General features: G+C 56.5%; 3 protein-coding genes and 1 long non-coding RNA gene across 10 annotated transcripts in view; 2 read left to right on the top strand and 2 right to left on the bottom strand.

Moving 5' to 3' along the window:
- Positions 1 to 86: 86 nt before the first annotated feature.
- Positions 87 to 2,722, bottom strand: RSAD1 (radical S-adenosyl methionine domain containing 1). 2 transcript variants are annotated; one of them, XM_083805709.1, is made up of 10 exons: positions 2,522 to 2,722; positions 1,989 to 2,122; positions 1,705 to 1,909; positions 1,273 to 1,638; positions 1,132 to 1,195; positions 901 to 1,048; positions 780 to 834; positions 613 to 716; positions 256 to 541; positions 87 to 210 (listed from the first exon to the last, which is right to left on the bottom strand). In XM_083805709.1, exons 1-9 carry the CDS (start codon positions 2,672 to 2,674, stop codon positions 280 to 282), a joined length of 1,491 nt encoding a protein of 496 aa, XP_083661835.1. In that variant the 5' UTR covers positions 2,675 to 2,722; the 3' UTR covers positions 87 to 210; positions 256 to 279. The 2 variants fall into 2 exon arrangements, with proteins under 2 accessions (XP_083661835.1, XP_083661834.1); XM_083805708.1 differs by having other exon boundaries at positions 142 to 541; positions 2,522 to 2,721.
- A 121-nt stretch (positions 2,723 to 2,843) lies between these two features.
- LOC310884236 lies at positions 2,844 to 4,764 on the top strand. 3 transcript variants are annotated; one of them, XR_014574087.1, is made up of 4 exons: positions 2,844 to 3,009; positions 3,357 to 3,617; positions 3,851 to 3,925; positions 4,294 to 4,764. It is a non-coding gene; the product is annotated as an uncharacterized lncRNA (long non-coding RNA). The 3 variants fall into 3 exon arrangements; XR_014574088.1 differs by having other exon boundaries at positions 2,844 to 3,035; XR_014574089.1 differs by having other exon boundaries at positions 2,844 to 3,617.
- Positions 4,765 to 4,766: 2 nt separating this feature from the next.
- The window catches only part of ACSF2 (acyl-CoA synthetase family member 2), a 41,997-nt gene continuing 20,158 nt past the window's right edge, over positions 4,767 to 26,605 (bottom strand). For all 3 annotated transcript variants that reach the window (XM_083805707.1, XM_083805706.1, XM_083805705.1), the window contains exons 11-16: positions 8,155 to 8,262; positions 7,879 to 8,030; positions 7,231 to 7,372; positions 5,799 to 5,909; positions 5,511 to 5,579; positions 4,767 to 5,425 (exon numbers count right to left, since the gene is read on the bottom strand). In XM_083805707.1, the coding sequence (XP_083661833.1) occupies positions 5,375 to 5,425; positions 5,511 to 5,579; positions 5,799 to 5,909; positions 7,231 to 7,372; positions 7,879 to 8,030; positions 8,155 to 8,262 (633 nt within the window). In that variant the 3' untranslated portion in view covers positions 4,767 to 5,374. The remainder of the gene's footprint in view (positions 5,426 to 5,510; positions 5,580 to 5,798; positions 5,910 to 7,230; positions 7,373 to 7,878; positions 8,031 to 8,154; positions 8,263 to 26,605) is intronic.
- Positions 8,294 to 25,597, top strand: CHAD (chondroadherin). 2 transcript variants are annotated; one of them, XM_083805723.1, is made up of 4 exons: positions 8,294 to 18,016; positions 21,989 to 22,152; positions 22,371 to 22,516; positions 24,636 to 25,597. In XM_083805723.1, the coding sequence occupies exons 1-3, from the start codon at positions 17,243 to 17,245 to the stop codon at positions 22,510 to 22,512; spliced, it is 1,080 nt and encodes a 359-aa protein (XP_083661849.1). In that variant the 5' UTR covers positions 8,294 to 17,242; the 3' UTR covers positions 22,513 to 22,516; positions 24,636 to 25,597. The 2 variants fall into 2 exon arrangements, with proteins under 2 accessions (XP_083661849.1, XP_083661848.1); XM_083805722.1 differs by having other exon boundaries at positions 17,208 to 18,016; positions 24,639 to 25,597.

The raw sequence follows: 26,605 nt of genomic DNA, 5'->3' as shown, positions 1-26,605 counted from the left end.
GGGAGCAGCGGGGCCCCGCCCGGCGGGCAGCGCGGCGCGTGCGCACAGCGGCGCGGCCGGGGGGCGCCCCCTGGCGGGCACCGGGCCTGGGCCTCCGGGAGCCTCGGCCTCCAGGAGCCTCCGGGTCTTGTGCCCCCCAGTCTCTGGGCTTTGTCCCCCAGCCTCTGGGCCTCGTCCTCCATGAACCTCCGTGCCTCGTGCCCCCACAGCCTCTGGGCTTTGTCCCTCAGTTGGCTCCAGGCTTTGTCCCCGAGCCTCTGGGCTTTGTCCTCCATGAGCCTAAGGGCCTTGTCCCCTGCCAGCCTCCGGGCCTTGTCCTCCGTGAGCCTCCGTGCCTTGTCCTCCAGCAGTCTCTGGGCCTCGTCCTCCACGAGCTTCTGTGCCTTGTCCCCCCGCAGCCTCCGTGCCTCGTCCTCCAGCAGCCCCTGTGCCTCGTCCCCCGGTGCCGGCCGTGCGCGCCCAGCAGCGCTGCAGCTGGCAGAGCAGGCCGGGCAGCAGCGAGTCCAGCACCGCCAGCCCCTCGGGCGTGCAGCGCAGGCCCCTGGGGGACAGCAGTGGCTGAGCCCCGGCCCCACGCAGGGACCACCCCTCCCGGTGCCCCCCGGCGCTCACCGGCCGTCCAGGAGCAGCCAGCCCTGCTGCTGCAGCGCCATCGCCTCCCCCGGCACCCCGAACACAGCCCGCAGGGGCAGCTGAGGGGAGAAGCGCCCCCAGCGCTGCAGGGGGTCGTTAGTGGCGGCTCATTAGCAGGGGTCCCCCCACCCCCGGCGGTGCCTCACCTGCTGCGTGACGCCCTCGTCCGTGCGCAGCCCCAGGGCGAGCAGCTCCTCCAGCCTGCGGGCACAGGGGGTGTCGGGGCAGGTAGGGCCGGGGGGGACACAGGGGACGCCCCATACTCACTGCTCCAAGGGGCTCAGCGCCGCCCGCCTCCGGGTGCCGTGCCCGTGGCTCTGCACCTCCTTCATCCAGGTGTCGGGATCCGGCGTCTGGACGCGGGCCTCCCGCTGGCAGCTGCCCTCACCCCACGGCACAAACCTCCCGTGCGCCCCTGCGACGGCACGGGGAGGAGAGGGGTGCAGGGGGCACGCACAGCCCTGCGCCCCCTGCCCCGCTGCCACCCCCCGGGCTTACCCGGCCCCACACCGATGTACTGCTCAGCCCGCCAGTAGGAGAGGTTGTGGGTGCTGAGGGCGCCCTGCGGGACAGCGGTGCAGTGGGTGAAGAGGGGCAGAGCCCGCTGTGGGGGCACGAAACGGGGCGGGGGGGCCTCACCTTCCTTGCAAAATTGGAGACCTCGTACTGGCGGAAGCCGGCGGCCGCCAGCACGGCCCGGGCGGTGTGGTACATGTCGGCCAGGAGGTCCTGGGGGGGCGCGGGCAGGGCCCCCCGCCGGACCCGCGCCTCCAGCGCCGTGCCCCGCTCCAGCGTCAGCTGGTAGAGGGCCAGGTGGTCGTCGCACAGCCCCAGCGCCGCCTCCAAACACCGGGCCCAGGCCTCCCGGCTCTGCCCCGGCAGCCCGAAGAGGAGGTCGATGGAGGTGCGGCCGGGGAAGAGCCCCCGCGCCACCTCCACCGCCGCCCGCGCCTCGTCCGCCGTGTGCTCCCGGCCCAGCAGCCGCAGCTCGGCGTCGTCCAGCGACTGCGGAAGGAGAGCGTAGCAGTGGGGCCGCGGGGGGCCGGGGCAGGACAGGGCAGCCCCTCTCACCTGCACGCCGACCGAGAGGCGGTTGACGCCGGCCGCCCTGAAGCCGGCGAGGCGCGCGGGGCTGGCGGAGCTGGGGTTGGCCTCCAGCGTGACCTCGGCTCCGGCAGGGAGGTGCGCGGCCTCCGCGGCAGCCTCCAGCACGGCGGCGATGGTTTGGGGGCTGGCCAGGCTGGGTGTGCCCCCGCCGAAGAAGACAGAGGTGACGCTGCGGGGACAGCAGGGAGGCTGCAGGTGGCCGTGGACGGGCCCCGCGCCCCCCCTGGGACCCCGACCCGGGCACCCACCTCTGCACCTGGCCGAGGCGGAGCAGGGTCCGGGCCTCGCGCACCAGGCAGGCGCGCACGGCCGCCTCGTCCACCGCTGGCACCACGTACTTGTTGAAGCTGCAGTAGGAGCAGTGCTTGCGGCAGTAGGGCCACTGCGGGCACAGGGCGAGCGTGGGGGGGCGGCCGGGACCCACCCCGGGCACCCCCTGCTGCCCCCCCCCGCCGCTCACAGGCTCAAGGCGCGCACGCCGTGGGTGCCCCCGTTGGATGCATGGCGCAGAGACCCCCGCAGCACCCCCACGTGTGTGGCAGGGGGACCCCCATGTGCAAGCCCACCAGGTCCCACCTGCAACCCCCCCCCCGTGTGCACCCCCACTTCCCACGTGCAAATCCCCAAATCCCCCTTGTGGGCACCCTCAGGGTCCCCTGTGTGCACCCCCCGCTTCCCAAGCATGCACCCCCACTTCCCATGTGCAAATCCCCCCCGTGCACACCCCCAGGGTGCCCCGTGTGCCCCCCCCGCGGTTACACGTCCCCCCCCGGTCTCTCACATGCACATAGAGCGCGGCTGTCGCGGCTCCCCCCGGAGCCCCCGGTTCTGGGCCCGGCCCCGCTCCGGGAGCCGAGGCCCCCCCCGGGCCGCCCCCCCGGGGCCGCCCCGCAGCGAGCGCGGCCACCGCCGGGCGCCAGCCCCGCACCGCCATCGGGCAACGGCGGCGCCGCCGCTCCGGTTCCGCCCCCGGGCCCGCCCCGCAGCCCCGGGAAGCCGGGGGGGGGAACAGGAGGCGGCAGGGAGCCGTGTTTCGCCCGGTGCTGCGGGGCGTGTGCCCGAGGGGGCGTGTTCTCCCCGGCTCTGAGCCCAATTCGGAGTCACTCCCCGACTTTAAGCTGAATTCGGAGTCGCTCCGGTTTGTTGCAGTGAGCGATTCGCAGTCTGCCCCGGAGCTCTGGCGAGCACCCGCAGTTTCCATCCTTCCCTGGTTGCCCCGCGTCAGGAGGCAAAAGCCCCTGGGCAGGGTGCGGGGGGCAGCACCCCGAGGTGTGCCCACAGCGGGGTGCCCCGAGGTGGGGCGCGAGGATGCGGCCGTGCTGGGGGCCAGGGCGATGGGGAAGGGGGAACGGGGAGAGAGGAGGATGGAGCTGGGGGGGTGCCTGCAGCGCCCCAGCAGGGAGGTTTGGGGACGGGGCTGGCGTCTGCCCCATCCAGCCCCGCGATCCCACAGCTACTTCCCTGGGCACCCGGCTGCTCCTCGCAGGCTGCCGGAGGAGGAAGAGGGTTTCCACCCCCCAGCCGGCTCCGTGTTCCCGAGAGCCTCCGCTCGGGGCAGCGCGAAGCCGGCGCTGACGGCGCGAGGCATTGCGTTTTCTCCATTTCACTATTAATAGCGATGAAAAACGCCCGTGACAAAGGGAGTTTCGCAAAGGCCACCGCCGCAGATTCCTGTTCCCAGGCCAGGAGCGGGTGTCTCAGAGGCACCGCTGACGCAACCCTCGCCATGCTGGGAAGAGTCCCCGCTGCTGGGAGTTTCCGAGCTTACCGCGAGTGCTATAAGACGGGCACGGGCTGTGCAGAAGCCCAGGAGCTTGCGCATGAGCCCATGCGCTGAGGCTATGCTGCGAGCTGCGGCGTGCGGCCCTTTTCCTTCGGTGAGTATTCGTGGCGCGGGGCTGCAGGAGGCCGGAGAGCTGCGCTTGGAGAGCAGCTGCCTCAAAAGCCTCCGACGTGGCTGCGGGACAGGGGAAACGCTCAGGGCAGGCACAGCGCCGGGCTCGGGGCTTGTGCTCGCAGACGCTGCCGCTGCTGGGAGCGGGGATGGGGGCCCTGGGGGTCTGCACCCCCCGTGCTGGCTGTGACCGGCGCTCGGTGCATCTCTTTGCAGACCTTCTACCCACACAAGCCAGCGTTGCTTCGGACTTCAATTCGCACCAGCAAAACCCGGAGATCCCAAACTCGGGTGAGTACATGGGGCACTCCTGGGGACCAGGGGCTGTGCAGGTGAAGCTATCAAACAGGCACAGGACATATGCCTCTCGTTAGGAGCCGGCCTGTCCTGCACCTGGGTTAACGCTGGGGGAAGCAGAGGAAGGGAAAAAGTCCTCCTCCGGGGGGGTTTACAGTTCCTCCTCCAGGCAGGAGGGGTTGCAAGGATCCTAACACCTGACTTTCGCTTGCTTAGCCCAGGGTGGGCAGAGGGAAAGTGGTGGAGCATGCTGACAGCAGCCCCGCGGTGGGGTACTATCTGAAACGGTGCGCTCCGGAGAGCTGTGACAGCAGCACAGGCCCAGCCCCTGGTGCTAACGTTCTCGCACACTTTTCTTTCAGAAAGCAAGCACGAACCAAGGTCTTTTTGTCCAATTGGTCTGCTTCCATGGGTAGAGCCGACAGCCCAGCTTGGAGAGCCAAGACAGAGACCTCGCTGACACCGCACGTCTCCCCCTGCGCAGCATTTCTCATCACCCAGCAAAGAGAACACCAGCCTGGAAGTCGAGGCTCTGTCACTCACCGTCTTTGGGAAGGAAACGGGGGGAGACAGAAAAGGAGGCCGGTGAGAGTTGGCAGCAATGTTATCTGCGTCCCAGCTGGGGTGGGACACTTAGGGCGGGAGGGAGAGGAGCTGCGCTCTTCAACTCCTCGCCTCAGTGTTTCATGGTTGGGAGGTACCAAATAACTCCCGTAAAAACGCTGTCCCGGGTATTCTCTGCTTTGCACTTCCGATGGGACAGGAAGTTTGGTATTTCTGTAAAATGCTTACCGTCTGTCTTGTCCGAAACAATAAAAATATGCAACACCGAATCTATGTTGGAGAAGTTTATTTGTGGGTCACAAGGCCCCCGCGAGGCCTGGGAATGGGGCTAGCTTTTCCAGCCAGCTGTAGGGAGCCGCTTCCTACGTAAAATCTCTCTCTCTAAAGCCCCTGCCCTTCGTTTCAAGTTTATCAGGTGTGTCGTTTCACCGGGCAACGTTACATGACCTACGAATCTCAACAGCACCCAAGCAGAGAAGGTACTCACTGTGTGAAGCTGCTGTGACTTAAAATATCAGTAAAAATATCTTACCGACATCTGTTCAGGCCTACAAAGTCCTCTGAAATGTCTGTAGCCAAGCTGCTCGAAGAGACACAAGGTTTTAGAACCTTCATAAGGTCTTACAGTAACAGGACAGGATTCCAGAAATAAGCATCCCTTCCTCACACCGCAGTATTTCTTTTGGCAAAGAAACAAACCTAACTGGGAAAAAGAGGCTCTCTGTTTTATTAACATAAAAGTGCCATCAGGCTGATGGCAGGGAGAGAAGCCCTCCAGCGCTGATCCTGAGGCACAGGTGAAAAGCAGACATAAAGCTGGCTGAAGCAAGTCTGATTTATCCCTTTTTTTTTTTTTTTTTTAATTCTGCCTTCCTGAGCTCAGAGCTGAAGGTGCTTCTCCATCTGCTCTCTCAACTTGTATTTCTGAACCTGGAATAAAGTGGAGGTGGAGAGGCTCAGACAGCAGACGGCACAGGAGGCCATGGCTTCCTCCCTGCCACAGCCCAGCTCTTACCTTGCCCGAGACGGTGAGCGGGTACTGATTCACAAACACGACGTACCGGGGGATCTTGAAATGGGAGATCTGGGAAGAGAAAGCCAACAGCTACACAACCTGCCAGGAGCAGCGTATCCAGCCCGCGCGCTGTTGTAACACCCGCTGTGCGGTGGCCAAACCGGATCACCAGCTGCTCTAAAACGCTGCAGATCATTTGCAAAAACATTTGCAAATCCCCAGCTGCTGCCGGGTGTGATGCTCTGGCAGGGAACAGAACAACTGGGCGCACAGGAGCGCGAGACCTACCTTCCCTTTGCAGAAAGCCTTAATGTCTTCCACGGTGCAGTTCTGCCCGGCTCTCAGGCGGATGCAGGCACAGACCTCTTCTCCCATCACCGAATCCTTCACACCAACCACCTGGGTGGGACAGAAGGACGTGAGAACCCTGGAGACACCCCTGTCCACCCGTGGGCTCGCTGTGCCTGCAGGGTGTGTGTGCTGGCCCACGAACCCTCAGCGCCGCAGGATGCCCGGGCAGGGGCTGGGTGGCTGTACGTGGGGTGGTTTGGGCTGCTAAAAATCCCACTAGAGCTTTCTGCGTGCCTTCAAAGCCTCCCGGAAGGACTTCCTTGCCGTTTGTTGGAGGAAATGTGTCACAGCAGGCACCCAGACGCCAGCACCTTCCTTTGCTTTTGCAGAGCGATAGGAATCAGGGCTGAGTCAGACCCGTAACAGGGGCCCGTCATCTTTCTTTGTGCCGCCGTTTCCCCAAATGTGAATATGGGGCAACAGGTTTTATAACCAACGAGGAGACTTGGGAGACTGCTTCAGCTGCCTGCTTTGGGATCTCCAGATGAAATGGCAGGCGAGGGATGAGGTAGAATGAAGGGATTTTTTGGAACCCTTATAACGGCAGCGTTCAGCCCACCACTGCCTGTGACACCGGCACATCACATTGCTCCGTGCAGGGGCTGGGCTTCCCAAGCTCCATCTCTCAGTTTTGCTCACGGTATTTCACCAGAGTCCTACTGTCATCCCCTGCCTTGAACCAGTATCTCGAAATCCTAGAGACACGTCAACCCTTTTGAGTCCAGAGCAGTGACATAAGGCCCTAGAAACTACATAAACAGGGCTGGTTTGCAACCCATCTGCACGGGGACTGTTCCAAGGAGAGATGCTAGCCTGGCACAAGCACAACACTTACTAAATAACTGGTTTATTTATGGGGAAACTTGTCTGGCACAAAACCTGGAGGAAAACAATCCCAGCAGATTGGGAGCAGCTGCTCAACGTTGCAAATCATTTCTGTCTTGTGAACGGATAAAACTGAGTCTAACTCCTCATCTCCAGGGACTCGTTGGAGGAGTCTTTTTTTGATTTAGGAGCTTAGAGTAATTAATTATCAGTAAAAACTGTCCTCTCAGTCTGCTTTCCAAGTAAGAATTTCAGAGAGCGTTATGAAAGTGGACAGGCAGTTTAAAAACAGAAGAATGGCAGCTGTTGCTCCGCAGATGTGAAGCTGTTGCACAAGGAGTTTGCCTGAACTTGTGCACCCCGTACCACGGAGAGGAAAGACCCAGAAGCTCTGCCTGCCCCTTCCTGGCTCTCCCAGCTGCCAGACAACATTACACTAAAGGAGAAGCTGAGAACAGAGGAAGCAGTCTCAGGCATCTTTGCGTACAGACTTCCCACCACATAAACCACTGCTGCTCCCCCCCTCCCGCTCGCTCTCACTCACCTGCACCTCCTCAACCTTGGGATGGGTGTGGAGAAACTGCTCGAGTTCTGCCGGGTAGATGTTCTCTCCTCCCCGAATAATCATGTCCTTGCAGCGGCCGATAATACTGCAGTAGCCGTGCTCATCCAGGCTTGCGATGTCCCTGCAACGACACCACAGTCCTCACCCTACCCCGGAGAGGTGGAACAATGACTGGTACGCCCAGCCAGACTGCTCTGGGGGACAGGTCTGGTTATCTGGTGGGTAACGGCTGAGATGCCATCTGACCACGTGGAATAAACTCCTGCAGAGCTCGGAGAGCTCCCGCTACAACCTCCAGTCATTGGCAGCATCTCCACAAACACCAGGGCTCACGGGGAGGACACTCCCGCTGTTGCCATCCTCATCTCTGCTGCACAAACCCCAGACCTGCTCTTGGAGGGAGCGCAACCACACGAAGCGTGTCCCAGCCTCCAGGAGCAGTTTGCACCGAGGTGCTGGAAGCACTTCTCACGTTTCGTGGAGAGGGACCGACAGATCAAAGCGCTAAATCTGCTCAGTTTTCCCCACTTTGGAACTCCCTGCCAAACCCTTCGTGTGTGCCTGGATCCCCATCCAGCGCCACCAGGCAGGACAGACTCAGAAGAGCAGGTTTGCTTCCAGACTCACCCCGTTTTGTACCACTTATCATCGGAGATCACTTCCCTTGTTCTCTCGGGGTCGTCCCAGTACCCCAGCATGACGCAGTAGCCGCGGATCTGAAGCTCCCCAGCAGTGTTCAGAGGCACGGGCTTCCCCGTTTCTGGATCCTCAATTTTTGCCTACAAAGGAGGAGAAGCAGGGCCCTCGGGGTGCTGAGCCAAACGTTACAGCAGGCACCCCAACTCCAGCACTGGGTCTGCTGCAGACGGAGGACCTGGAGCAAGCGGGGAGGGTCCTGTTCACCTCTGTGTGGGGGAAGATGTATCCCACCGTCTTGGTTTTTCTGTCAATGCTGTCGTTGGGGAATCCCATGAAGGTGACAGGGCTGTTTTCTGTGGTCCCATAGGCAACCTGCAAAGACGAGAAAAGAAGCATGCCTCAAGGTGAAAGGGGGCAGCGCAGCTCCAGGCTTGGGAAAGACGAAGCTAGTGATGACCACAAGGGGGACGGGGGTTGGATGGGAAGAGGACATTTTCATAAATCATTCAGGGCACCTCACCATCAAGCACCTGCCCTCCTGGCTCACCAGTCACTCCTGCCAGAAAGACACCTGGAGCAGACAGGAGGTTGCAGAAGCACCGCACCTGCCTGCCATGGCAACCTCCATCATTGCTCTCCAGATCCCCCACCCAAGACACTTGGGGTGTCATTGACTTTTGACAACCCAGTTACTTTTCCTGGAGGAAGGCCAAGCCTGCCCTCCTCTTTTTTAACCTCCGTGTGTCTCCCCGAGCCCTGCCCTGTCTACTCCCTGCCAGATACTGAACTTGCCTTTGTGCCCTTGTGGCCATCTGCTGGAGATGCTGAGTTCACCTTGCATCTTCTACAGCTCGGGGCACCTTGGACATCACTTCGATAAAAGCCTGGAGCCAGCAGTGGGTTCCTGTGGGAAACCACGTGCCCCACCGCACGGCTGTTTGCTCCAGATCCTTTTGTGCAGACATCAGCTCCTGTAACCCTCCTACAGGCATCACGAGGCTGCACGGCGCTCAGTGCAGCTGCATTTACAGATCGAAAGCCTCACAGCAGGACAAAAGCTTCTCGCTGCTAAACCTCCCTCACCGCTAATCCCAGCGGCAGGCACCGAGTCACCTCGGCTGAAGGTCACTTCTCCTCGGGAGGAAAATTCCAGCTTTTTATGCCCAACTCAGTGGCCCGTCGAGCTCAGCAGCTCAGAGATGGCAGGAGCCAGGAAAGAAGTGCTCTGGGCAGCTCCGAGCTGCGGCCAAGAGCACCACGCTGGAACTGCTGCTTCACCTCCAGCTTCTGGAAGCTGCGTGGCAGCAGTGGGACGTGCCGGAGCACTCTTCTGGTCTCTCCAACTCACTCAGCGCATTGTGCGTTAGCACCGGTGGCTGCTTTGTTGGGGAAGCATGGCTAGGAAAGGGCTGATGTAGGAGTGTTTGCTCCTTTCTCCTCCGTGTCTTCAGACTGACACACGAGCAGCTCCGATCCACTGAACTGCAGCAGGGCCCTTGCCCTTAGGGCACACGGCCTGGGGTCCACCGGGCTGCAAGGGCACGTGGACACCATCAGGGCTCTGCGTGGTGCTCACCAAACTCCAGGCACCGTGCTCAGACTAACAAGGCACTTCACAAAAGGACTGTGGTGGAGCATCCCGAACAAGCTATGCCTACGTCCTGACCGGGCTCCACATCATGCTGGGGGGAGCGCTTGGCTCTTTCTGCTGCTCCAGGCTCACGCTGGGCACAGCCTGCCGTAACGTCTGATGCTCTTGTTCGACTACACCGGGGTCAGCGTGAATCTGAGCTGGAGATTTGTGGGAGCCTCTTCTTAGCCAGGGATCTGGAGGAGATCGTCTCCAGGATGCTGCAGGGACCATCTGGTGCAAACTGCTCTGCTAGGAGCCTGGCAGCCCGAGGGGAGCGACTGTAAATAGGCTTCTACCAGACGTAATGATAGCTTAGCAGGCGGGGAGGAAACCTACAGCGTTTAATGCTCAGAAAGGATTTCGCTTCCACCCACTAATATAAGTCCTGTGGCTGGATCAAATGACTGACGAGACACAAATCCAAGATCTTAAACGCTTATTAAAAATCCCAATGCCTTTGTTTTTCTGTTTTACTCTGCTGGATGTATTGGGATATCAGCCCCAGGATCCCAGCCAAACCCTGACTCAATCCCTTCTGCCTCCCCAGGTCGCTCCAGCACTGTAAGCGGAGGCAGCAGCACGCAGATCCCTCGCAGGGCGCTGCTGCGGGTGCCGCGGCCGTGCCGGCTCCGCCAGCTGCCTGGCGGCGTGCCATGCACCACGAGCACAGCCACACGGCCGGGCGCTGGGGATGCATGCCGTGCCCTGTGGCTTGTCCCCATAAACACTCTCGCGCCTTCAAGACTGGAGGTGGCATGGCTGGCGTCGCCAGAAGCCCCGCGGCCGGAGTGACCCCAGGGGAACGGGCGCCTCCTGACCCAGCCCAAGGAGCTGTGCGGGTCTAAAACCTCCACCTCGAGCTCCCTGCTGGGGCTGCTGCTGCTCCCTGCCTTCCCCGCCAGCAGCCAGCACTGCTCCGCAGCTGGACACCACGATGGTGCTCCTGTACTCCTGCATTTCTCCTCCCTTCAGACAATATTTCTCTCTGGATAGCGCTTTCCTCGTCTGTGCGCCCTGGGTCCAGGCAGAGGCTGAAGCAAGCCCCCCCAGGCGCTCTGCTGTCCTTCCCTCCCCTCATCGGACGCGTGGCGTTTGCTCCAAGGGCTCCTTCCAGCCCAGCCGCAGCTTGTGTCAGCACGAGATGAAACCAGGCTTCCACAAAACCCCACACGCCAATTTAAGCTTGGAGATAGCCACGAAGATTCAGAGTTTTCAAGACCCAAAGGGACACTTAATGCTCATCTAGCCTTGTCATCCCGTGTAATTCAGTCCAGAAAACCTCACCCAGTAATTTCTGCATCAGATCCATAATTTCCACTGGAGCTATATCTAGTGTCAAAGCAAAGCTTTTAGGTGGCAAAGAGCCCGGCTCGGACTCTTGGCTTTGAGAGGAGCTATGAGAGAACAGAATAGAATTGACTTTAAAGCCTTTTTTTTTTTTTTTACTGTTAGGGCTGCAAGTGACCTCCCAGTGCCCGGTGAGCTGATCAATCCTGCCTTCAGCAACGACAAGGACAGCTCCAGAACAAACTGCTGCCTAACTTGTTCCTCCTGACAAGAGATTCATTCTCCGTGAATCCGAAGTCTCTGTCTAAACTGGGAGTAAAAAGAACGTCTTAACAGAACGGTGTTTTTTAAAGCACATTTCAAAAACATTTCCTGCGAGCACTGTTTAAACAGCGGCCACTGTGGAACAGGCAAAACAGCCCGAAGAAGGCAGCGTCTAAAAATTAAAAATAAAAACAATCCGACTCCAGTCTCCTTAGTAAACATGTGGACAGCAGGCTGAGCTGGTGGGTGGAGAGGGGACTCTGAAGACCCGGGGTTTTTCCCAGCCGCGCCGCTTATTTATTGCATAACTTGGAACAAGCCTCACCAGCTCCTTGCTCATCAGTTTTCCCAAGCACTCGATGGCAATAAAACCAGCCGCTTCCCCTGCGCTCGACTGCTGCTCCAAGGCTGCAAGAAAAGGGCAGGTTGAGCACTGCAGCACCCCGGGAGGGGTTACACCGGGTGGGACTGGAGTGGAAGGCCGGCTCGGCAGCAGGACGCGAGGGCCCCGCAGGGGAACCCTCTGGACCCGAATGGGGCTTCGTGCCCCCCGTCACCACCCTCTGGTTATGCCATCCCGGAGAACGGTTCCGGGACTCGAACCACCAAACTAAAAAGCACAGAAACCGAGCTTCGCTGAAGACAATACTGGCCTCAGAAAAGAGAAGCAAATTGACCATGAAATAATAGGGATTTTCAGACTTCAAAGAGGGCGTAACAAACAACGGAAAGCAGCCTGACAACCCGAGAGATGTGCTCCGGGACCTCGGACAAGCTCTTTGAACCCTGCTCAGCGTAACATTTCGGATGGATCTCATTATTCCTAAACCCACGCTGAGTGTTTTGTCTCAGATATCTCCACCAAAGTTAACTGCAGCCCTTCCCTCAGCAGCCGGCCCCAAACTGTTCTCAGCCGAGCAGTGATCTTTCCCCATTCACTTGCCCTGAGTTTTGCCGTCCCCTGGGGGCGTTTATCTCATTGCTTTGGAGCTATCCCACCATCCCAAATTGTATCGGAATATTCCTGAACCTTCAGGTCAACTTTGCAACTGCAAAAACAACTTCTGATCATATCCAGCCTGTGTCACATCGAGATTTCATTTCCTGCCACAGCAACAGTACCATCTTTGTGTCAAAGCATCAGGACACAAACAAGCAGGTCTTGTAGGACGAACCAAGGGTGGCCACCCCGCTGGCATTTCTCCCCACACGAAGGGCTGCCAAGCAGTCCCAGTTTGGACGAGGCTTTGAAAGTTCCCAAAAATATCAGGTGCCCAAAGCGCTGGCTTTGTGCTGATGCACGCAACGGCTTTGCCTTGGGAGGAGACCACTGCAAAAACGGCAACCCAGCTAGCGGGGGCCAGCAGGCTGCCGCTGAAAACCGGCCTCCTGTGATTGCACAGTCACTCCCGTACAAACTGCTCCCTGCGGTCTGCAGTTAAAGCTTCCCCTCTTCTTTCCAGGCTGATCAGAAGTCTCAAGGCTTGCAAGTGTTTCCACAGCCCTGCCAGCTCTGCAGAAACACTGCCCAGAGGCAACCAGCAAAGGCACGTGCAGGAACTCGGTGTTTTATCGGCGGCTCGAGGGAAGGCCTCTGCTAGGGGATGAACTCCCCCTGGTGCTGCGGTGCCGCTGCGGTTAGGAAAGTGGAGTGAAAGGAAGAAGAGAGAGGGAACATGAAGAAACCATGCCTTGCAAAGGCGGAAAAGCACTGGTTTGGGGGTATCTGAATGCTCAGAGCTGCTGGAAGAGGAAACTGGCCCAAAACCTCGGTGTGGGGGGAACACCCCGCAGACAGGGAGAGCTCAGCCCCCGAAGACACGGCTGGAAGCCCGGTGTCTTGTTTCCATGCCGTATAAGAGGTTACCATCTTAAATATTCTCACAGCACGTTCCTACAGCCTGTGCAGCTACCGGAACCACCGACTTGCCAGTTCCCCCAGCAGCAAGGTGGGGCGGGATGGGGCGGCGAGGTCTCGCTTTGGCCGGGGACAAGCAGGGATGCTCACTGAGCGGAGCTGAATTTCTGTTCTGGGAACAGCGCGGACTCACGGCTGGGGAGCATTTGGGGAAGTCAGGAGCCTCAGGGGGGCTGATCGGTGGTGGTGTGCTGCTGGAGAGAGCTGCAGCGCTCTTCAGAGCGCGCAGGCGTGCAGAGGAGAGCAGCGCCAGGCACAGCAGCGCCCATCTGGGGACAGCCGGGGCCCTGGGGGGGCACAAAGCCCGGCCGGGGAGGCAGCGAGGGCCGGGAGCTTCCCAGGGGAGGCCCAGGGCATCGTGCAGTGGGTGATCAGGTGGCAGATCTCCTCCTGCCAAAAAAAGAAAGCCTGGGCCCCAAGGCCAGATACACTGGTGCCACATCAAGGTGATTGCTACTGATACGCATTGACATGCACAACTAGATCTGGATCCTCTTAAAAGCTGCAGAATCAGGCTTAAGCAAGCAGTGGAATATTTTAACACGGAGTAGTACATGTGCAGCTGTCTTTACATACCAGAATTGTTAATGCTAACAAAAATAAAGATTAAACATGGAAAAGACCATCTCCAATGTTGTATCAAAACAGCCCTGACCTGCAGCAGCAAAGCAACACCCCAAATCTATATTTGTACTGTTTCAAACACTGTATTTATTTGCTCAGCCCGCAACGCCTCCCAGAAGGAGAGGAGGGGAGGCCAACGTTTGCAAATGACTAGGCACTGTGAGTGTTTGCAGAACTGTTAATCAATTAAGAAAGAGAGGATCGCGGGATAATCCCGCCTCTTCTGCCATGTCCCAGCAGCACTGGTCCCGGGGGAGCTGCGAGGTACGGGGCTGGCCGGGACCCAGGTCCCTGCGGCATCCTGCCCCTGCAGGGGGAACGCTGACACTGCTGCCATTGTCACCACCAGGCTGCAAGCCACCCACGAGACACGAGCGGGGCGCAGGCGAGCTTTTGAGGATCGCTGTATGTTTGCTGGCCGGCCTGACTCATCCCCCAGTCAACGGCTACGAAATCCAGCGGGGGAAGGCCAGGCCCTGCCAGCGAGCAGCTCAAAACACAAACAGCTGGGAGCCCAGGGGCCTCTCCCCGCAGCCAGGCGAGGTGCCAGTCCTGGCAGATGCCAACCGGCTCCCGCCACAGGAATGTGCTCACCGAGGCATGGAAATGAAAAACATTAGGGGAAAGAACTTCCTTTTATTCAACATTTGTGCCCGGAGAAACGGAGCCGACGAGCAGACACCTTTCCCCCAGTAGCACTGCCCTGCTGCCACCCCGCAGCAGGACCAAAAATAACACAGCATCCTCCTACCTCTGCTGCTGCGCTGACGGGGCTGGTGGGGAGCTCTCCGGGGCAGGGACGTCTTCCCAGCAGCACAGCATCAGGGCAACTACCTCACGGCAGCACCACGAGGAAACGCAGCGCTTAAGCGTTTACCTGAGTCCAGAGCCTGACCCCTCCAGCCACAGCACGCGTATCCATGCGGGGAGAGAGGCTCCCCGTCCCCCAGAGCCTGCGACCTCAACCCTCAAATAGATAAAGGGTAAAAGAACGGGAAATTTATCCTTGGAGGAAGAAAGAATAGAGGGCGGTTTGAGGTCTCTCTGGTTTAACCTCTGAAAGGGGTCTTGTTTTAGAAATACACGTGGGTGGAATGCATTTATGGATGGAGTTTGCAAGGACCTCACCAGCTTTTAGCTCCAACCTGACCCAGGCTAGCAGAAATCTCTGCAGAAATGGTAACCTGTCAGCCAGTAAATCTTTGCAAGGGGATAAGAAAACCAAGGATCAAACATCAGCTGCGCTCAGGGAGGAAGCACAGATCCACTTCCTAGCTTCACTGTCCAACGGAAACAGCCTGAGCTTTAAATCTCACCGATCAGTTGCTCTTGCACAGCAGAGCTGGGACACAACTTTCAGGAATTGTTCAACAAACGGTTTCAGGTCAGACTAAGGCAGTTGAACCTGCTCAGAGAAAAATCAGTCAGTGGAAAGAGAATGTTTTAGAGGTGAATTGTTTTCTTTTCCACTCCCTGTCTGGGCTTTACTAACGGGGCACTCTGGAGGGGCACTCTCAGTCCTGATCAACCTGGAGCAAAGCAGGAAGATACGGAGGGGTCTGTGCACGCCTTCTTTCACTGCCTCGAAGGTCTGAAGACACTCAGAGAGATTCCAGTGGCCAAAGCATGTGCCCAACTCAGCAGCTACTGAGTCAGGCGTAAGCAAAAATACTGATCAGCATTATTTTGCTCGAGAGTTCTGAATTCTGCAGTAACTACGGCAGTCGGTGCTGCAGCAGGTCCCTGCGGCAGGAGCCCGGTGGTCCCACAGTGACAGCACCTCTCGGGGGACGGGGCAGGGAGAGTTGCTTCACGCTGAAGCGAGCGGCGAGGCCCCAGCTGCTCACCAGCAGGGCGTTGCGTGTCAGGACTGAATACTGGAAGGCTGACACGGCCTGGTTTGCACCGAGGTCCCCCGTTACATCATCGTTCAGCCAATCCCATCTGCCCCACGGGCTCGCCAGCACCGACATTCACACCCCAGAAGCCCTCTCTCTCCCCCCCGTTAGTCATGCAGCGAAAACGCCGCTTGAACTGACAGCTGCCTCCGGAGCTGGGGCTGCCAGGCCCTTTGCATAACGCCGTCTGGAGCATGCTCGGTGGCGCTGGCTGATTCCTCGGTGCAACAATGGAAAAACCCAGAAATCTCTGTGAATAAGCCAGTCTGTGTCCTAAGGCAGCCCTTGGATTTCCTCCCTTTCTTGAGACTGTCTCGCCTCTGAAAAAGCTCCACTGGGGCTCCGCAGCCAGGCTGAGCAGCAGCGAGCTCAACAAGCTCGCAGTTATGTGCTCGGCTCCCAGCTGTTTGCTACAGCCAGGAACTGGCTGCAAATCAGTTCAAAATGTTCCACTTCCAAACCCCACCCCGCGACTCCTGGATCTCTCCCCTCGCACTCACAGGAGCAGGCGCTGGGGCTTTTAACTGCTTTGCTGAATGTCTGTGTCGGGAGAGCGGGGCAGATCCCGTGCATTAGCACACCTCTGCATCTCGACGTCTTGCAACAGCTCCTCCAAGACCGGCGCCAACACGGCCCCGGCCCCTGCTGCAATTCCCTCACTCTGCAGCTTCTCCATCCCTTTACCCATGCCTGAGTCTTTCCCTGCCCACAGCTTCGTCTTGAGAGCACTGCCCTGCACCTCACCAGAGTCGGGCCCGCCGTCAGCACCACCGGCCGGCATTTCTTCCTTCAGTGTCACGTCCACCAGCCTGTGCCTCACCACTTCCCTGCGGGCTCTGCCTCTGCCCCGTCCCTTGTTGGAAGGCAATGGCCACTGCTCCCCAGTTCCACATGCTGAGAACCCCCCCTCGTGTCACACCCCATGGGGAAGACACAGCAGCAATGAACAATAAATGTGCTCCCTTTCTTGACCAGCTCCTCGGTCAGCCTAGACCCGAAGGTCTTCAACCCAAATTTGCATTGCAAAAGCACCTCCGGTGCTGTTGACCACTGGCATGACACCGTGTCTCCCATCTGCTCCAGTCCCTGCTCAAGCAAACTCCTTTGAAATCAGCAAGACAAAATCCTCCAGAACCCCTCCTCTGTGATAAAAGGAAAAGGTGCTTCTCCCCCCAAAAAGTGCTTCTCCCCTAACTGACCTACGCCACCGCACAGCCCGGGAGCCTGCTGAAAGCTTCAGCACAAGGACAACCACCTACGGACAACAAGGTGACTGCAAAGAGCAGCCGCGGTCCTCGCTGGGCACCCTCAGGCTGCCGTTCAAGCGGAACAGGTTGCTTTTCCCCCGCTGATAGATCTGGGCCCCACTTGGCTCAGCAGGGATCGGAGAGGTTCCCCACCGAGCAGGTTTGCGTCTGTTCTTCCTGACCATTTGCCTCCCTGTTGCAAAAACTACCTCTGCACGGCTACTGCTGCAGCGGAGCCCGGCAGCGCCGAGGACATTCCTCCGCCCAGTGCCAAGGGGTTAAGCTCGCAGTAAGTTCCCAAAGCCACTTGCTTCCAACTGGCTGCTGCCTGCGGTTTGTGGGAAGGGATTTTGCTTTTTAATAACATTATAAATAGGGCTGTGTTCAGCATGCTGCAAAACCCAGTTACTCTCTCTCTCCCACCCATCTCCCTCCTCCTCCTGCTGCTTCTCTTCCCGCCACACCGATTCCAGATCTGACCATGAATCGGTCGGGCTTCTTCCTCGGTGTCCTCCTGGCATGTCTCGCCTGCATCGTGCACGCATGTCCCCCGAGCTGCCACTGTCACGGCGGAGACCTGCAGCACGTCATCTGTGACAACGCTGGGTTGAAGAAGATCCCCAAGGTGCCCGAGCAAACGCGGCTGCTCAACCTGCAGAAGAATAATTTCCCCGTTCTGCCAACCAACGGCTTCCGGGACATGAAAAAGCTGGTGTCCCTTCACCTCCAGGGCTCGCGGATCAAAGAGATCTCGACGGGAGCCTTCAGGGGGCTCAAGAGCCTGGTCTACCTCTATCTCACCGACAACCAGATCAGTGTCATAAAGCCAGGAGCCTTTGATGACCTGTCTGAGCTCACCTACCTGTACCTGGACCAGAATAAGATCCCAGACTTATCCAAAGGGCTCCTCTCCCCTCTCGTCAACCTCTTTATCCTGCACCTAGGCAGCAATAAAATCCAGGAGCTGAAACCAGGGGTCTTCAGCGGTGCTAAAGACCTGCGCTGGCTCTTCCTCTCTGACAACTCCCTCACCAACCTCCTGCCTGGGGCCCTGGAGGACGTGGAAAACCTCGCTGTGCTCCACCTGGACAAGAACCAGCTGAGCAGCTACCCCGTGAACGCCATGAGCAAGCTCCGAGTGCTGGAGGAGCTGAAGCTTTCTCACAACCCCATCGAGGTCATTCCCGACAATGCCTTCCAGTCCTTCGGGCGGTACCTGCAGACTCTCAACCTGGACAACATGAAACTGAAAAAGGTGAGTCCTTTCTCTTTCCCTTTGCTCTGGATGGGAAACATGGGGCTCGATTCTCTCCTTTCCGAAGCTCTCAGTTCGTTGTCCCTCCCCGAGTCTGCAGAGGAGAGGGGGGATCCGGGCCTACAGACAGCGAGGCACGGCTGAAAAAAACCCTTACCCAGCCCAAGCGAGGGATGAGAGATGTACCCCACCCTTTTGGTGGGTTGTTTTATGCAAACCCAAATTATCTGGGGCTGATCAAACTCCTTGGAAAGGCAACGCATTCCCTCCTGAGCTGGAGGTCACACCAGTCACTGGGAAAGTATTCGGGGTGCTCCAGGACAATCGGCAACCTTCCAGCATCCCGGACTGGGGCATGGGACGAGAGCCAAGCATCTGCCTTGCACACGAGGGGCTGAAGGGCACTGCCACCTTGCAGAGCTGAGCTGCCCGGCCTCCTCCGTCCAGCTGGGTGCCCGTAGCTGGCTGCGAGGGGGGGATTCCTCAGGAGGGGATACAAGCAGAAGCTTTTTACTCCTGCCTTGCAGACAGGTAGACACGTGAACCTTCACCTTCACCTCCCCCCTGCCTTCCAACCTTACACATTATAAAGGAAGGTTTGTTTATTGATGCTCTCTCCAAAGCAACTCTCGCAGCACCTCACAAAGGGGCCCTGTTCCCACTAGGGAGGAGGAGGGACATTCAGGTATCCCGGCAAAACAACCCCCTTCTTTTTCTGTGAGGAAGCACGATCCATAGTCAGGGGGCATCGCACCCAGGGAACTGCTGGCATGGGGACCTCTGAAATGCCGGGCAGCAGTGCAAGAACAGAGAGGAGCACAGTGCAAGAAGAGCAGCACCCTACGGCAGTCTGACGGCCCAGGTGCACCCTGCGAGGCTGGAAAGGGAGGGTGCTTCTGCGGGCGAAGGAGAGCAGTTCTCCCCGGGATGATGCTTGGCCAAGAAGCCCAAAGACAAAGAGCAGCCAGGTAAGGCAGGATAGCACTTCACAGCACAGCAACACCCACTGTGCGAAGAAAGATGGGATGAAATAGGGAATTTCTTGGCAACAAAGGGCAGCTCGAAGGGTCTCGGGGGGTGAGGACATCATCTGTAAGTCAAAGAACAAACCCACTGAAAGCTACCACAAACAGAGCACACCAGAGCTTCACAGGGAACACAGAAAACTCAGGAAGTGGAGTTACAGCTTGCCCAGGTGGAAAGCGACACTAGCTAAAACAGGTTGGTGCAGCCCGTCAGTATTTAAGCCCTTGCCCACTCCCAGTGCTAACCTCTCCAGGATGGCAGTAACCAACCCCAACACCTAAACCCAACCTGCTGACCTCCCTCGGGGGGGCATTACACGTGCTGTCACATCACTTTCGTAGACTCAGTTTCCAGGCAGTCTCATCATGCACAAGTCAAAAGTTACAGCCCAGATGTCCCACCAGCTGTACAGGCACCAGGGTCCCGAGTTTTGTGTTGAAGAAATCTGACTGACTCACGGTGCTGGGGTGCTCCAGAGAATCAAGTGCCCTCGATTCCATCAAAGGAGCATCAGCAAAACTTGAAGCCTATGAATCTTGTCTTGTGTAGCAATGGTCAATTAGAAGACCACCTGTAATATTCATATAAGAACAGATCAAGGAACTGCACTGATATCTATCAATCCTTATTCAGTATGCCTTCAAGACTCCTAGCCAAACAAACATGATCTGCTCTTTGATGGTGTATGCAGCTTCTGTCAAGTCAAGGAAAATACCTTTCTTTCTGAATCTTCTAACCCAAAGCATGATCCCAGATCATAACAGAGCTTGAGGGACTCAAGACACAATTATGCAACAGCCAAAAAAGAGCTGGAAAAGGTTCTGATACCCCAAAGAAATTGCAGAGGTTTGCATAGAAATTTATAAGGACTGGCCAGAAAGCAAGGTTTAACAATTCTAGCCAGCAAGAAAGACTTTCTTTCCAGTGACCACCTGGGGACAGGGCTCTTTTGCAGCCAGGTGCCTCCTTTCCTCCCCAGTGGCCTGATAAGACACCAGTTTACTGGATCAACACTTACCAGTGATGGCCTCTGCAGCTTCTGGGCTCGCCTTCTTTTTTTTTTTCCCTTCAAGAAAACAAAGTCCCCATGCCAGCTCCGAGCTTTCTCTTCTAAACTTCAGCAGACCTCATACCCAAATGGCCCACGTGCAAACTTTGTAGACATCTAATAGCAGACATCTAATCACAGGGGCCACATGACCTAGGAAATCACTTTAAGTGCTGCTGACGTCTTAACTGCAGCTCTTTTTCCTTCATAAAAATAACGTCCTTAGTTTTTCCTTGCATGGTTGCAAAGTTTTAGAGCCGATCAAGTGCAAAACTGTTCCATGTGACACTGTCACAGCCTCCTTGGCACTTGAGCAGAACAAGGATAGCCCCTGGGCTGCTCTGCAGCTCTACAACCACAGAATTCCCTGTCCCCAGTCACCTGGGGGCTGCATCGCGTGGGCCAGGACCCACTGCCTAACTCAACAGGAACCAAGGTCATGCAGATCCTGCAGGCTTTACCTGCACCCTCTCGTCATCGCAAAAGAAATTACGACAGTAATCCTCCGTTTAGATAATGGGAAATTCACCAATTTCTCACAAATGCCCGCTCTGGCAGGAAGCACAGGGGCTGGGAGAGGAACGAGCAGCTGAGAGAGCACCCCACTGTCCAACCCAGCACACAGCCGGGGCAGCCAGGCTACCAGCCCGCTGTACAGCATGTCAGCATCTCACTATCAGCACAGTAAAGCCCACCACCACCAGCCCAGCTTTGGCCCCCAGAGGCCAGCAGTGCTGACTGCCCAACAGCTACAGCCCTTTGGGATTCTCCTAGCTAAGCTCTAAAGCTATCCAATGTTGCTTAATTTGGAAGATCGCTGAAGTTCATGGCTTAAAATAGCAATTTCCCTCCGACAAGCTTTTCAGCTTAGAGAGCTTGAACACACCCTGATGGTCCTGTCTGAAGTGTGACTGAGCGTGTGAGCTAGCCAGGAATGGAAGCCCAGGTCCTGGACTCTGAGGGTTTCTGGTAGACCTAGCGAACCTCCTCTCTACGTTTTTGAGAAAGCTTTTCCCTGTTTTGAGAAAGAGGGAGGAGTGGTTTGTCGTGGCCAAGGTCGTGTGTCAACAACCCCATCTCTAATTCATCACCTCCAAGAAAGTCTGCGTTGAGGGGTTTGCTTTCAAGAAGAAACTTTCCAACCTGAGTAACCATTGGCTGCAAAAAACAAAAACAAAAACAGAAATGAGGCCTGAAGGAAAAGAGAGGAGAGGGCTGCAAAGCTGGGGCCACAGCCAAGCAAAGCTTAAGCAGGGGGAGCCCTCCCTTAAAGGCTACCCATTAATCAAGTAAAGACAGGTCTTGCAGCATCCCTTGCAAAAACCTACTAGAAATGAGAAAAAAAAAAAGGAGGAGGTTGAGGTGCTGGAAACCTGCCTCCATTTCTGCACTGCTCTGATGCCAAGTGTAACTTTCCACTCGGAGCCCTTGGGCACTGCCAAAGTCTACAGGCCCCTCAGACGCCACAAACACTCCCTCCTTCAGCCGTTCCAGGACAGGGCAGGCACCAGGCACTGGGAGGGTTTCCAGCCTTGGAAAGGAATATACCCAGAAAATACCTTCTTTTAGAATGGAGAAGGATGGCTCAAAAATCAGAGAGGACTGGCAGACTCCGCTTTATTTAGGGGTGTAGCTGCAAAGACAACCCTGCATGGATTTGGGATGTAGCTTTGGGATGTAGTCCTCTTCAGGTAGGAGACTGTCTGGGAACCCCCCAAGCATGACACCTCTCCCTTAGGTCTGTAGAGCTTCCAGCGAGCCAGGACTCTCGCCTCACCCCATGCGCTTGCTCTCTCCACACTTATGCCACTGAAAATCTTGAACAGAAGCACTCAAGAACCAGGGAAAACATCTCCCCTCCTCTAACTCAGCGCTGCTCAGCGTAAACCTGTGTTTAGTTTGCAGACAACGCGTTTGCTGGTGTGACCGTTCTGAAGACCGCTCACCTGGAGAACAACCGGCTCACCCAGCTGCCCCGCAACTTCCCCTTCGACAAGCTGGAGACCCTGACGCTCTCCAGGAACGCCTGGCACTGCAGCTGCCAGCTGGCACATCTGCGCAAGTACGGCACCACTTGCGTCTTCCCTCCCCTACCTCCTCGGGGTCTGTCTCCCCAGGGTCCCCCAGGCTGTGCCAGGCAGGAGGGGATTGCCGAAGGCTGCTGCCTGCCTGCCCGGCAGCTCTCCCCAGCCTGCCACGCGTGTGTGCGCGGTGTGCGCAGCGTTCTTGGCGTGCCGTGCCCCTTGTAAGCTCCCTGTGTTCTTCCTCCTCGTGTCCCAGGTGGCTGAAGGGCAACCGCACCCGCACGGAGGACACGTGCTCCACGCCTGCGCAGTACCGGGGGCAGTCCATCAGAGACACCCCTGCCCTGCGCGCCTGCAAGCTGCCCACCAAGAGGTCCAGGAAGGGAAGCCGCCATTAAGCACGTAAGAAGGCTCACAGAACCGCTCCCTATCGACGGGGCGCAGTCACGTCTCACACGGGCACACAGCTAACCCCAGGGCCACCAGAGTTACTGGGATTTTTGCCTCAGATGGCAATAATGCTCAGATTTGCCTCAAAACTCACCTGCTGGCGCTTCACTCAGAGCTGCTCCATCTCCTGGGAGGTGCTGGACTCCACACGCTCTCAGAGCAGAGAACGTGCCTGGAGCACCAGGGAGGGAGTCAAGCCCATAAAGCAAACACCGAGCTAAGGACAGGCCTGGGGCAGCAAGTGAGGGTGAAACACGTAATTAGGTGTCAAATGAAGGGTGGATTTAGCCCACTTCCAACCCTGAGACGGGATAATACACACTTTACCTTCCTAACTGAGAGGAGATGCTCAGCCTTTTGCCCTAGTGAAGGTCCTCCGAGGTCTGGTTCAAAAGCCAGGGCAAGACAAGGCTGGGAAATCTGGCCCCAGGCCGCCCAGCCCACGTCTTCCATATGAACACAAATATCTTCCAGGAGGAGCAGCTCCCAGTCCAGCACCTGCCTTTTAACAACTACCGGTCCGTCCAAGACACTCAGGTATTCATAAACAAAGGCTGGTGCCTTCAAATGAAGGTCCCAGAATGGGGAGGACCGAGACGGTAAATACCCGTTGAATAAGGTGTTCTGGGCCAGAGGGTGATTCAGGAGACAGGGCTGACTTCCCTTCGAGCGGTGAGCTGCTGACATCTACCAATCCAAACACAAACTGTGAAAAAGTATCACGCAAACACCTTTAACAACTGGAAACTGCTAAGCATTCAGTTCAGAGCACAGAGCCACAAGAAGGCCACAACTGTCATCACTCCACCCCAAGCATTTTTCTTTTCCCCATCCCGGGACTAGATTTGGAGCTTGGATGGATTCCAAAGGACTTTGGATGAGCCTGCAAATCTGTAAGCTTTTGGGAAAGGAAGGGACCTTTGTTTATTTGTTAAGTAAAGTACAGAGACCCTGCTCTGCACTGTAGGAACAAGAGCTGTCACTGTGCCCTCTCATATAGGAAAGGACCAGACAGGAGCCCAAGGCCCAGGTACGGCCGTTTGGTCCCCAGTTCACCAAGGAGGTGCATAACAGAATGGAGAAGGTAAATTTACGACCGAAATGTCAGGGATGGTGCCAGCGGCTCTGAGCCTTCCTGAAGCGATTATTTATCTTGTAGTGCCAGAGGCTTTATGGATTAGACATGGAAATACCAGGCGTTCCATATAGGGCGGGTAAAGTTCCGCACTAAAGATGGAAAAACTTCGGTTTCCTAAACCACAATACTTAAATGTGTTTTATTCACAGACCTGGCCCTTCTTAACCTTCTTCTCTCCCTGTCTGAACTCAATTTCAATTCAATCCCCTATGACAAGAGTAAGAAAACCATAACAATACCTGGCTCTCCTATAGCACCTTTTACCCAACAAGTTTAGTAGTGTTAGTGAAATAAAAACCTATTTATTGCAGTCTTGCAGAAGACAAAGCTCGGTACCCTCAGGTGTGAGTGCCAAAATGCAAGCACACAAACCCAGTTCAGTGCAGTGACACAATTTTCAGGAATATGAAGCAACTCTGACCCCATTGCGCACCTCCTGAGAGCCAGGCAGCTTTCTCAGCTGCCAGCTGTGTTCTACATACACAGGCACGCATTTCCGAGATGAACAGTGACTTGGGTCGCTGCACAGGAACCACGTTTCAGATGAAAGGCTGCTTGGCACTTTCTAAAATCTCTATCTGCTCTGGAGTTTCAGAACTGGGGCACCAAAATAATCCACTGCTCTTGAAGTCCCTTATTAATCTTATTTCACCGCTCTCGGGTTTCTTCCTTTACAAAGGAAGTGCTCGCTGGCTATGAACACTTTGGGTCAGATACTCCAGAGCCAGATAGCAAGTTGGCAGAAGAGGTTGGAGACAGGACTAACACAGCTCCTCTACTGTGGGAACTTGTTATGGCTTCTTGACTGCTAATTCCTCACTTTTAATTATGGGCTTCACTCACTCACTGAACATAAAAACAAACAAAAGCTCTGAGTTTATTTATGTGCTTAGAAATGCCCTTAAACATGTGGACTTCTTCTTCTTCCCCTAGCAGGCCCTGGTATGGCCTGTCCTGGTGACCGGTCACTCCAACCATCAGAAAACTACTGACTTCCGAGTCCTTCCTTAAGCTTCTCCTACCTATCAGGAAACATATCTGATATATCCGAACACCTCCAGCCTCCTCCGAATCCCCGCTTCTCTGCTGATCGCAGGATGGAATCCACCTTCTCAAGCTTTTCCGACATCTATGTATTTTAAAAGAGGCATTTTAAAAACCTAAACTATGCATGAGCATACTAAGACAAGCTAAGCTAGATCCTGCCGGTAAAACACAGTCATCTTTCCCAGAGGCAAGGTAACCACACCCCTGATCAATCCGTTTGTTTTGATTGATCCTACAAGCAAGTAGGAAGGCAGAAGCGTTCTCCCCCAGCTGCTTGATCAGGAAAATTGGTCTCAAGCCATGCAAAAAGACTCCTCTGCCTACCCCCGGAGGGGATCCCTGCAGGCCAGGGCTGAGGATGATAGGTGAAGCGATGCCCACCGCCCGGTGGCTCTAAGACAGAGCTGCCCTTTTGCTACAAAAGGCAGCGGTTTCCCTAAGTCAGCCAGAAATCTCCAAGTGAAGCAGTACTGGGAAAGGCTGAAACTGAAGCAAGCTGAGACTGGATTCCCTCCCACTCTGTGGGGTCTCCCAAGGTACACGCATGTCCAAGAGGAGAAGGTGTGCACCGCGCTTCAGCACCCCTCCTCCTCTCTCTGCCCGTACTCCAGAGGATCTAGCAGGACACCAGGATGACTGTGGTTTATTGTCACGGCTATTACAATACCACAGTTGCAACTTAACTGTGTTTTTTAATCCTAAAGAGTTATATAAATATATGTATATTTATTCCTCTGTAACTGAGTGTAAATGACCTTTAAGAGGATGAAATCTCCTCCGTTTCCTACATAGAAATCAAATTGTATATTTTCTTATGTACATCTTCTGTATAAAGCTCTTGCTGCAAAGATGAATTCGACAAGTCTCCCGGTGTCTGTCTGAGGGCTCAGAAGTAACACGAGACCGGCGGAACAAATATAGACTTAATCCTCTTTATCCTATGGGCACAGTGACGGTTTGGGAGAGGAGGGCTTTATTATTTTTCTCTCTACAAAGCAGGAACGTGTGACACCTAGTGAGTCCCGGGCGGTTGTAGTAATGTCTGAAAATATTTTGGGAAGCCAAACTCCGGCCTACTATAAAAATAGGTGGCTGTCATCTGACAGAGTCCAGGGGATGGCACCAGCTGGTGTTTTCAGCTCAGCATTAAGAGCATCACATCCAGGAAAAAACTCTGGCTGCCTCTGAGACAGCTCCAGGACGGATGCCCTGGCCTCTCCTGGTCCACGCCAGAGCACACAGTCATGCCTACGAGGCTGCTGGTGCTGGCGAGGGCTGGATTTGCCAACAATAACAGCCTAATCTGACTCCGAGCCCCACGTGTTCGGCCACCACAACAGAATCCTTCCTCAGCGTTTGCAAGTGGTGTGGCACTGAGGAGGAATTTGTTTCCTTTAAAGCAAAACAGAAAAGCCCTTTTTTGGCTCAGCCATTCGCTCCCAGGCTGCAGCATTACCCAGCACCTGAGAAACCTGTCACCCCGAGCGCCAGGGCCCCTTTGCGGACGGCCTGTCCCCTCCCCATGCAGGACACGCTGGTGCTCGTGTACAGGGCCGAGGGTGCGTGGACATGCGGTGGCACAGAAGCACGTGCTCCAACACGTGCTGCAGTTTTGGCAGTGCTATGCCTGGTGCCGCGTGTGTGGATCGTTCCATTCCCACGTTCAGCCTCCCAAACGCGTGGCATGCATGAGCTTTTATAGCTGCATCCAGCCCCAGGTGGGGAAAGGAACCTGACAGCTCTGCAGCAAAACAAACACACGCAGCCACCCCCACCGATACAAACCAGAAACGCCTCTCCCCAGATCATTCATCCTTGCAGCATGTACGAGGAGACACAAGGGTTTATAAACTTTG

The sequence above is a fragment of the Anser anser genome (assembly GCF_964211835.1).
Source record: "Anser anser genome assembly, chromosome: 19".
NCBI lineage: Eukaryota > Metazoa > Chordata > Aves > Anseriformes > Anatidae > Anser > Anser anser.
Note: the sequence above shows the minus strand (reverse complement) of the source record. Positions and strands in the feature narration are given on the sequence as shown.